Consider the following 11,653-nt stretch of genomic DNA (forward strand, 5'->3'; position numbering starts at 1 on the left):
AGCAAAACGTGTGTAAGCAATAGGCAAAAACTGTAAGTAATTAATGTATTCCAGGGAGCCCTCGTCCTCTCCAGTACACCTTCCTATAACAACCATTCTATGATTTAAAAAATATATCTACAGTCTGTTCCATCCTTAAGGGATGCTGGTGACGATTAAATTGGAATCGTGCGGTTTTAACTATCTCTACGGGAGCTATCGGAATCAGTCACACATCAGTTCACCCTTTAGTCCTAAAAGTGTCTGGAAATAAGTTTCGCATGTTGTCAGTGTCCCCATGATCAGTGTTCTCTACTATGTGTGTGTCTAAGCATGTGTCTCTAATACTAACTGACCTCCGATGTGTGTGTGCAGTTCTTTACATATTCTCAAATGTGGAGTAATGCAAGTGTTCATTTTGTTTGTGCACCCAGTCCGTAGCCTCAACCTCTGCGTTCACCATTGTTCTTCTCTGTGCCTCCACTCTGGACCAACACTGTGATGTGGAGCTGCAATCAACGACTGCATACAATCTGCAACTCTGGTGTTCATTCACCAGCCGCTGCTACTCCTTGCTTCTCTGCATCGATCTCCAAGCCTCCTCAGCTGGGTCTTCACGAACCTCAATCTCGTGTTGCAGGCAGTCCCTCAGGATCTCAGATCTCATCTTGTATCAAGGAGGAGTTAAGGGCACAATGTCTTTGGTCCCCTGGTGGCGAGTAGGGATGCAGGACTTTGAACCAAAGTCTCCACTGCTGGCTGTTGTCATGCAGAGGTGTGATGTCATCATCATCTACTCTGTCCCACCGGACCCTTTGCTTCCTGTTCAGTGTCTCTTTAGTCTCCAGTTGAATCATTGGGTGACTAGTGGGCGTGGCACATTTCTGTTCAGTGAGTACAGTTCGCTGTCAGCTGTTGGATCTGGGCACGCCTAATGTTGTGTCTCTGGTCCGGGCCTGGTGCCGTGGATCACTATTGCCTTGTGGCTGTGGCTATGTGTTGGGTGCTTGTTGTGGCGGGGTTGACATTAAGAGAGTACTGAAGTGGTCCTGACTGAGACTGCTAACCCTGTGGTGGATAAGGACAAAAATTAGCCCAATGTCCAGCCTGACTATAATAAAAAAATATTAATACTCGTCTAAAGCCTCCGTTGCCCCAGTTGTTACTCCTCTTACTCCTGAACGGGCTTCTTTTATGCATATTATCTCTCTGTTGTGGGCTGCTGACCCGCCTGTTGCGGAACATAAGGTTTGAGGGAACTAAGCTTGAAGCGGTGCAAACGTGGCTTGCTGTAGCTGTTGATAGATCAGTGCTTATGGATTTGGAGGAGGGGCTGGATACGGACTATACAGGACTTAAGGTCCATGTAGTTGTGCTGCAGTCTGCTGCACCGTGGCTTGTGCCATTTACTTCTGCTTTGGTCAGGTCATCTTTTCTCTGCTCTGTTTATTTTATCTGTTTGGCGTCTGACCTGAGCTTCCCAGTCATAGAAGTTCATGTACTTTAGTCCTACTATCCCTTTCAGCTCGGTCTGTATGGTCACAGTCACTGATGATTCTATTGATAACCTAAAAACTGTTCAGTCATGCTATCTTCAAGGAAATCTTTCCCTAGTTTGTCGTTCTACAACTCTCTGATTCTACCTAAATAAGCTGCTCCTCCCTCACCATCAAATGGTGGCATCATCATTATCTTAGAACCATCAACCTTTTTCTCAGTTTCTTTTATTATTTTTATCTGAACTGCTAAGAGAGGTGCCTTGTGGCTGAAAAAACTGCAGTTATGCTTGAAAGGGGTCAAATCTTTAAGAGAGACTGAGGAAAATTATACTAAAATATAAAATAGATGACTATATAAAATAATAAAGGATCAATTTAAAACTGAATAACCTACAACCTTTGAATTAGAAGTCTCATTCTCACCGACTGAGCTAGCAAGCAATTGATCAGTTAATTTAAAGAAAAATTAAAACTTTGGCAAAACAATGCATTTCTTTAAAGCATCATTTCAAAAAAAAGATGGCACACTCTACTAATTAATAGTTATTCTCAAAAGGAATTCTTCCGTCCTTGTTCTTGCTCTGTTATTCTCTCGCCTGTGTGCCTGCAGGGTGTAAAACGGCGCGCAGCAAGTGGGTAGGGAGGCTGCTCTGTTGTGTGCTGCAGGCCGCCAAGAGACCGCAGCAGCTCTCTGCTTGTCCCCTCCTTTCTGTTCTTGTATTTCTGCGTGTTAAGCGGAGTTACCTCTTTGTTTCTCAGTATCCTCCTCAATCTCAAACTCGTACCTGCTCTTAAACATAGTACATAATCGCCATACAATGTGTTCTTTACTCGGCAGCGTGCCTTTCAGAACAATAAATCCTCATTTATCACTCGTGCAATTCAACAGACTAGAGCTTGCGTTGACACCGTGAGGTTTCGACTCTGCTCTGTTGATTCCATTTTGACAACTTTTATTCATTCACCACCGGTATTCAACATTCATTCACAGTTTATGCATACACGTGTGTTTAATTCCTACGCGGCCCACACTTCTTCGAGGTCGTCTCTCCAACCTTATGGCTGGCCTCACGTAATATCTGAGGACTCTTAGACATGCTGCCCCGTTCCTTCGGGTCGACTCTCCAGCTGCTACCCGCCGCCTCACTTATGCTAGAGGACTTCGAACTGCGCGCCCCGGTTCCTTCGGGTCGACTCTCCAGCGTTACCCGCCGGCCTCACTTATGCTAGAGGACTTCGAACTGCGCGGCCCACACTCCTTCGAGGTCGTCTCTCCAGCCTTATGGCTGGCCTCACGTATGTTAGAGGACTTCAGACTACGCGGCCCACACTCCTTCGAGGTCGCCTCCAGCCTTATGGCTGGCCTCACGTATGTTAGAGGACTTCAGACCACGCCCACACCCTTCGAGGTCGCTCTCCAGCCTTATGGCTGGCCTCACGATGTTAGAGGACTTCAGACTGCGCGGCCCACACTCCTTCGAGGTCGTCTCTCCAGCCTTATGGCTGGCCTCACGTATGTTAGAGGACTTTAGTGTCAAACTGTATCGTGATTTCCCTTTTTACGCTTTATTTCTATTAAAATCAAGTCAAACAAGTTTAGCAGTTTCAATACTACCCAATACTCCTGATCAAATTTAGAGTATTCAATCTGACTGATTCAAAAATAAATAGGTTCAGTCCTACCTTATTTTGTACACCGGTGTTTGATCAGTTTTTTGGAGTGGGCCTTGAAAGCAGTGGTCCGTCCGGGGTCTCTGTCGTTCTCCTCAGGTCTCTGGACCGGATTTCACAACCATTCGTCTGCTACCATTTTGTTGGAGTTGGACAGCGACACACCACACCTGGACGACACTCACTGGAAGAAAGAGCGCTAGACTTCTACGTTATATCTATAAGCGTTTTATTCAGAAATCAGGATACAAGTAGACATCATGCATGGACCCCCCTCCTCCGCTGGGACCAGTGGCCCCAGCGCTGGAGAGAAGACGCCGGTTCAGAGTGTGCAGCCATTTTAAATAGCCGAAAGGAACAGTTGTGATTGGTCAGGAGATAAGGGGGTGGGGTTTTCTCATTGGCTCTCGTTCCTTTGCTTCCGCCGTTGTCGCTCCTTCATTGGTTCTTCTCGTCTGCCAATGAGAGCATATGTTGTGAAAAGTGTTGGAAGGAGATAGTTGATTTAATAGTCCCTCTCTTGTAAGAAGACTCCCTTCGGGGCCTTATCTCTTCAGGAATGGGGCCTGGATCTTCTCCGAAGGCCGTCCACACACCGGGGGGCTTCTTCCCACGTGTGAGTGTGTGAGCGTGTGAGGGGTAGGGTGGGGGAAAGTGAGGAGGCCTTGAGTGTCTAAAAGGAGAATAATGGCCACATCTGGACCCTTCCTATGCTCTGAGAGTATAGAGAGCTCTTTGTATGTGATCACCTCCGGAATGTGTGGACGGGAGGAGGGGGGCTAACAGAACCTCACCAAGCGTCACTGTTATCTTTCTTTAGATCAGTCAGGCACCAGAGTGCTCCGCTGGAGATTTTAACTTCCATTCAGTGTTTTCCATCTTACACATAATATTTATGCAAACAATACTAGGCTGTGCTAAGCTATAATATATATTCTTTACAGATCTAAGAAGAGGAGGAGGAGGACGAATGGGAGGAGGAGGAGGAGGAGTGAGAAAGTGAAAACAGGAGGGCAGGAGAGAGGAGAATGACAGAAGGAACTAAGAAGAGGAGGAGGAATGGGAAGAGGAGGAGGTGAGGAATGGGAAGAGGAGGAGGAATGGGAGGAGGAGGAGGGGGAATGAGGAGTGAGAAAGTGAGAAAGTGAAAACTGGAGGAGAGGAGAGTGGGAGAAGAAGAAGAGGAGGAGGCTCTCGGGTGAATGAAGACTTACAACTTCATGGAGACGGATTTGGTAGGAAACTCTTCTTCTCCTCCTTCTTGGTCCACAGTTCTCCTTCTTCTCCTCCTTGGTCAGGAGCAACTGAAGGAGTGTGAATCCGGTTCGTTCCAGTTCTGACTCCTCGGGCCAGGTCTTTGCTCGTGGGTTCCTCGGCAGTCGCTGGAGGCTCAGGGAGCCGTCCGGGTTTCCTCGGCTGATTTGGGTATTCCCCCCCGGCCTCCTGACCGGGGCCCCTCAAAGAGGACCCGGGGGCCCGGATGTGGACCTCCGGGCTGGACCCTGAGAGTCCTGGATGCAAAGCAGAGGGATGGGGGTCCGGCCACGCTGAGAAGGAGGTCCTCCTCGGTCAGTGTGTACACGGTTCTCCTCCTGCTCCTCCTCCTGCTGCCAGGACCGGCCGCCAGACTCTGCACCCGAGACCTCCTCCATCGGGTCCAGACCCTCATCAGACTCGCCCCCCAGCAGGTAGGACCCCGCGCAGATGATGCTGTGTACACCTGGGTCCCCTGATTATAGACCTGGTGTGTGTGTGTGTGTGTGTGTGTGTGTGTGTGTGTGTGTGTGTGTGTGTGTGTGTGTGTGTGTGTGTGTGTGTGTGTGTGTGTGTGTGTCTGTGTGTGTTCTGTGTCTCTGTGTGTGTGTGTGTGTGTCTGTGTGTGTGTGTGTGTGTGGTCTGTGTGTGTGTGTGTCTGTGTGTGTGTGTGTGTGTGTCTGTGTGTGTGTGTGTGTGTGTGTGTGTGTGTGTGTGTGTGTGTGTGTGTGTGTCTGTGTGTGTGTGTGTCTGTGTGTGTGTGTGTGTCTGTGTGTGTGTGTGTGTGTGTGTGTGTGTGTGTCTGTGTGTGTGTGTGTCTGTGTGTGTGTGTCTGTGTGTGTGTGTGTGTCTGTGTGTGTGTGTCTGTGTGTGTGTGTGTGTCTGTGTGTGTGTGTGTGTCTGTGTGTGTGTGTGTGTGTGTGTGTGTGTGTGTCTGTGTGTGTGTGTGTGTCTGTGTGTGTGTCTGTGTGTGTGTGTGTGTGTGTGTGTCCTTCCCAGGAGGATCTGGGTTCTAGGCTCTACACGCCCTCCGTCCTCGACTATGAGGTACGAGTCTGATAATTAAATATCGATCATAAAAGACAAATCATTGATCAGAACCCTCCCTCACCTGTCTGTGTCTCACCTGTCTGTCTCTCACCTGTCTGTCTCTCACCTGTCTCTGTCTCACCTGTCTGTCTCTCACCTGTCTGTGTCTCACCTGTCTGTCTCTCACCTGTCTGTCTCTCACCTGTCTCTGTCTCACCTGTCTGTCTCTCACCTGTCTGTGTCTCACCTGTCTGTCTCTCACCTGTCTCTGTCTCACCTGTCTGTCTCTCACCTGTCTGTCTCTCACCTGTCTGTCCCTCACCTGTATGTCTCTCACCTGTCTGTCTCTCACCTGTCTGTCTCTCACCTGTCTGTCCCTCACCTGTCTGTCTCTCACATGTCTGTCTCTCACCTGTCTGTGTCTCACCTGTCTGTCTCTCACCTGTCTGTCTCTCACCTGTCTGTCTCTCACCTGTCTCTCTCTCACCTGTCTGTCTCTCAACTGTCTGTCTCTCACCTGTCTGTCTCTCACCTGTCTGTCCCTCACCTGTCTGTCTCTCACCTGTCTGTCTCACCTGTCTGTCTCTCACCTGTCTGTCTCTCACCTGTCTGTCTCACCTGTCTGTCTCTCACCTGTCTGTCTCACCTGTCTCTCTCTCACCTGTCTCTCTCTCACCCGTCTCTCTCTCTCACCTGTCTCTCTCTCAACTGTCTGTCTCTCACCTGTCTATCTCTCACCTGTCTGTCTCACCTGTCTGTCTCTCACCTGTCTGTCTGTCACCCGTCTGTGTCTCTCACCTGTCTCTCTCTCACCTGTCTCTCTCTCACCTGTCTCTCTCTCTCACCTGTCTCTCTCTCAACTGTCTGTCTCTCACCTGTCTGTCTCTCACCTGTCTGTCCCTCACCTGTCTGTCTCTCACCTGTCTGTCTCTCACCTGTCTGACTCTCACCTGTCTGTCTCTCACCTCAGTCTCTCTCACCCTGTCTCTCTCTCACCTGTCTCCCCTCACCTGTCTCCCCTCTCTCTCCTCTCTCACCTGTCTCTCTCTCACCTGTCTCTCTCACCTGTCTCTCTCACCTGTCTGTCTCTCACCTGTCTCTCTCACCTGTCTCTCTCTCTCAGCTGTCTCTCCCTCACCTCCCTCTCACCTGTCTGTCTCTCACCTGTCTCTCTCACCTGTCTCTCTCTCTCAGCTGTCTCTCACCCGTCTGTCTCTCACCCGTCTCTCTCACCTGTCTGTCTCTCACCTGTCTCTCTCACCCGTCTGTCTCTCACCTGTCTCTCTCTGACCCGTCTCTCACCTGTCGGCCTTCACCCTTGCTACCTTTGTCCTACCGTGTCCTCCCCGCGGGTCCCCTTCCGTCTTCGGGGGGCTTCCCTGCGTTTCCCCGGGCCTCCCGGGCCCGTCTACGTTGGCTTCCCGCGTCCTCCTGTCCTCCCCTGGCTGTCTCTAAAGGGTTTCCCCCGGTTTTCCCCCATGCTGCCTAAAAGGGGCCCTCCCTGTCCCTCATGCCTCTCCCCGTCTGTCCCCCTGTCTCCATGGCCCTCCCCTGCTGACCCCTCCTGTCCTACGGCCCCTGGTCTCAGGTGGCCCGTCCAGCGTGGGCCTTCCGGGTGGCCCCTCTGACTGGCTCCGTCCTGATGAGGTGCCCCGTCCCTAAAGGGGGGCCCTCCGTCCTGGGTCCCCCCGGGCCTGACGGGGGCCTCCGTCCAAGGTGGACCCTCCGCCCGGGGGGACCTCCTGTCCAGTGACCCCCTGTCCTGACGAGGTGGCCTCCCAGACGAGGGGGCCCCCGGGCCTAGACGAGGTGACCCTTCCCGCCTTTCCCGCGGCCCCTCCCGGGTGGACCGTCCAAGGGTCCCCCCTTAAAGGTGGACCTGTCCTAGGGGGGCCTGTCCCCGACGAGGGGACCCCTCCTGTCCTAGACAGGTGGACCCCTCCGCCAGGGTGGACCCCTCGCGCGGGCCCTCCGAGGGGGCCCCCTTAACGAGGTGGCCCGTCCTAGAGAGGTGGCCTAAGGGGGCCTCCGTCCTAGACGAGGGGCCCCCGTCCTAGAGAGGTGGACCCCCTGTCCTAAGAGGTGGACCCCTCCGGTCCTAGACGAGGGCCCGTCCTAGACGGGGCCCGTCCAAAGAGGGACCCCCTTGTCCTAGACGAGGTGGACCCTCCCCAGACCCTCCTGTCCTAAGGGGGACCCCCTGGTCCTAGGGGGGCCCCCGGGCCAGACGAGGGGCCCTCCGGGCCTAGACGAGGTGGCCCCTCCCGGGGCCTCCTAGAGAGGTGGACCTCCTGACGAGGTGGACCCCTTTTCCTAGACGAGGTGGACCCTCCTGTCCTAGACAGGTGGCCCTCGGGCCAGACGAGGGGCCCCCCGAGGTGGACCTTTCCCGGGGGGGACCTGTCCAGGGGGGTCCTAGAGAGGTGGACCCTGTCCTAGACGAGGTGGACCCCCCGTCCAGACGAGGTGGACCCTCGGGCCAGACGGGTGGACCCCCGTCCTAGACGAGGGCCTCCCGAGGTGGACCCCTGGTCCTAGACGAGGTGGACCTGGGCCCAGGTGGACCCCGTCCGACAGGTGGACCCCCCGGTCCTAGAGAGGTGGCCCCTCCTGCCAGACCCCAGGTGGACCCTCCGCCAGACGAGGTGGACCCCCTTCCAGACGAGGTGGACCTGCCCGGGTGGACCCTCCGTCCAGACGAGGTGGACCCCCCCTGGTCCTAGACGAGGGGGACCCCCTGTCCTAGAAGGTGGACCCTCGGTCCAGAGGTGGACCCCTCCCCGTCCAGACGAGGGGCCCTCCGTCCCAGACGAGGTGGACCCCAGACGAGGTGACCTCCGCACGAGGTGGACCCCTTGGGGGCCCAGACAGGTGGACCCCTCCTGTCCTAGACGAGGGGACCCTCCTCCGACGGGGGCCTGTCCTGGAAAGGGGGCCTGTCCTAGACGGGGACCCCCTTCCTAGACGAGGTGGCCCCCGTCCTAGAGAGGTGGACCCCTTTCCTAACGAGGTGGACCCCTTGTCCTTTGGGCGAGGGGCCCCCGCCGGGTGGACCCCTCTCCTAAAGAGGGGGACCCTCCCTAGACGAGGTGGACCGTCCTAGACGAGGGACCTGTCCAGCAGGGGGACCCCTCTGTCCGCAGGTGGACCCCTCCTGTCCCGAGGTGGCCCCCAGGAGGGGCCCTCCGGGCCAGCGGTGGACCCCCGTCCGGACGGGGACCCCTCCGTCCACGGGTGGACCTGCCAGACGTGCCCCCGGGCCTAGGGGCCCCCCGTCCCAGACGAGGTGGACCCCCGTCCTAGACGAGGTGGACCCTCCGCCTAGACGAGGTGGACCTGTCCTAGGGGGCCTGTCCTGACGAGGTGGCCCTCCTGCCCGAGGGGCCCCCTCCAGCGGGAACCCCTCCGTCCTAGACGAGGTGGGCCTCCGGCGGGGCCCTCCGGGCCTAGACGAGGGGACCCCCCCCTGCATGCCTGCGAGGTGGACCCCTCCTGTCCTAGAGAGGCCTGCCAGGTGGGCCTGTCCAAGAGGTGGACCCTCCGTCCAGACGAGGTGGCCTGTCCTAGACGAGTGGACCCTCCTCCCGACGGTGGACCTGTCCTAGAAGGGGGCCCCTGTCCGACGAGGTGGACCCCTCAAACCCCTTTTCCAGACGAGGTGGACCCTCCGTCCTAGACAGGTGGGCCCCCCCTAGACGGTGGCCCCCTAGAGGGGGACCCTTTCTAGGGTGGCCTCCTTAGACGGGCCCTCCGCCGGAGGTGGCCCTGTCCTAGACGAGGTGGACCCCCTTTCCCAAGGGGGTGGACCTGTCCTGAAGTGGCCCTCCACTGGTTCCCCGTGTTGGTTCCTTAATACCCTCCTGTCCCTTAGAGGGGTTTGGAAAGGGTCTTTGGGTTCCAGCGAACCCTCCTCCTAAAGGGGACCCTTCCTCTAACCCCAGGGGTTTTTGGGCCCCGGGGTTTTGAATGGCCCCCCCCATCAAGCCAATCCAACTTGTGGAGGTGCTTCAGGGCGTGGGGTGACATGTCAACAGATTACCTCAACAAATTAACAGCTAGAATGCCAAAGGTCTGCAATGCTGGAATTGCTGCAAAGGAGCATTCTTTGGCAAAGTTTGAAGAAAGAAATTAATACTTCAAATACAAATCATTATTTCTAACCTTGTCAATGTCTTGACTATATTTTCTATACATTTTGCAACTCATTTGATAAATAAAAGTGTGAGTTTTCATGGAAAACACGAAATTGTCTGGGTGATCCCAAACTTTTGAATGGTAGTGTATATATATATATATATAGAATATAATATTCAGTCATTGTAGATGTTTAGTGTTCATTTGACTTGTTTTCGTCTCTTTACCGTTTAGCTGCTGTAATCCTGTAATTCTCCACAATATTAAAAGAATATCTCATTGGATCTAAAACATATAAATGAATGTTCTCAATTACATGTTATGCTATTAGATATTAAAATATTGCAGAAACCCACAAACACAGCCGTTTTATTATAATTATTTTAATTAATAAATATGGGGGAAATGAAAATGTCCAAAAATAGTCCTAAATGAGTAATCATTGTGTGTGAACACAGGTAAAGAAAACTGGACGATATTAATCATCTGGACTCGACGCGCGCATGCGCACTCCTTGTCCCGCAGCAGCTCTGCCTCTGCGCATGCTCAGTGGGCCTCTCGGACGGTCCGTATTGACTCGTATGGCTTGATCAGTCGAGTGCTACGCCCCCTCCTGCTCCTCCTGCTCCTCCTCCTGCTCCTCCTCCTCCTCCTCCTCCTCCATCATCAGCTCTCGGGCTTGTCCTTGTTGGGGCCCATGAACTCCACCCCGTCCACCGGGATGTCCTTCTCCCGGATGGCCTTCTGCACGCACCGCTGGTACTCCCGGAAGGTCTCGGTGCACGGGTCCCCGCTGCGGTCCCCCTTCAGGAACTTGTCCGCGAACCAGCGGTTGAAGCACTGGTCGTAGTCCCGCTTCAGGTCGGTGCAGGCCTCCCCGACGCTGTTCATTCCGCCCGGCTGAAGAATCCGCGCCGACGCGACGAAGAAGCGGAAGAAAAGAAGAGATTTAAAATCTGACGTGAGGCAGCGCGAGCAGTGCGGGACTCTCCTTGAGCCGCGCGCCGTGATTGGCGGGTTTGAGAGCACGCAGCGTCGTACGTAATAGCGTCACCGACGCGTCAGAGATAGTTCCGTGAGGAGGAGGGATCACTCCCCGAGGAATCGCGAAGAACAGGAACACGTTGAAAACGGATTGTTATCTTCATCATAAACAGTTTAATGGAACGTCCGTCACTCATACAAGGAATTTAGACGATGGTTTTAAAACAATAAAGACAGTACAATAGTATTTATCAATAGTATTTAACATTATATGGTCAATAAATATACGTTGAAACAAGTATGATAAATAATAAAGAAAAGTGTATATTAATGAAGAAAGAGTGTGCAGTAATCTGTCCTGTGGGTGTGGGGGTCCTGGACTTTATTAATGAGCCCAACTGCAGGTGGCAATAATGTTATCATTTATTTACATTATATATTATATTTATTTATATATTAAACAAATGGAAATTATATTATTTATTAAAAGTGTATGTGCTTATCATTCAAATCTAAATTGAGTGAACATGATCAATTCAAACATTGAATTTGTTTTAAACTTATTATTCATGAAGCATTCTTGCATAGATAAGAATAACATAACACAATTCAAGCTACACACAATTTCACTGGGTTTCTATCTGAATATATAGAATATAATAAGGCTTTTTAAGGTATGACCGAAGGTTTCTATGTTTGTAGTTCATGCTTAAATAAACCTGCTGATATTATAAGCATACAATATTTGAAGTGGTACAAAGTAAATAAATACATTTACTCTGGAAATCGGCCTCAGTGCAGTTTTTAGGTACTTCCATTTGCTGCTTGTGTGTTCTTTTACTCCACATTCAGAGGGAAATATTACTTTCCACTTCCCTTTTTTGATAAATTGTTACTTTGTAGATTAAAAAACTTTAAATCAGCAAATAATTTTGAGTTAAAAACTAGATTTGATTGATTCCAGGGGGGAAATATACAAGCTTCCCAGCAGTACGTAACTCAATTTAGCTCCCCTTTAGCAGCCGCAACATTAAAGCAATATTAAAGCAACATGAAACATGAAATAATAATACAGAATATCTATACATTTATATTTAAATATA

At 52.2% G+C, this 11,653-nt stretch overlaps 2 protein-coding genes across 2 annotated transcripts in view; both read right to left on the reverse strand.

Annotated features, from left to right (window-relative positions):
• The window catches only part of nf1a (neurofibromin 1a), a 252,393-nt gene that overhangs the window by 131,911 nt on the left and 108,829 nt on the right, over positions 1–11,653 (reverse strand). The gene's annotated exons all lie outside the window — the stretch shown is intronic.
• On the reverse strand, positions 9,934–10,731 carry triap1 (TP53 regulated inhibitor of apoptosis 1). Its single transcript, XM_056440877.1, has one exon. It carries the CDS (start codon positions 10,455–10,457, stop codon positions 10,233–10,235), a length of 225 nt encoding a protein of 74 aa, XP_056296852.1. The 5' UTR covers positions 10,458–10,731; the 3' UTR covers positions 9,934–10,232.

This window comes from Pseudoliparis swirei, chromosome 20 (assembly GCF_029220125.1).
Source record: "Pseudoliparis swirei isolate HS2019 ecotype Mariana Trench chromosome 20, NWPU_hadal_v1, whole genome shotgun sequence".
NCBI lineage: Eukaryota > Metazoa > Chordata > Actinopteri > Perciformes > Liparidae > Pseudoliparis > Pseudoliparis swirei.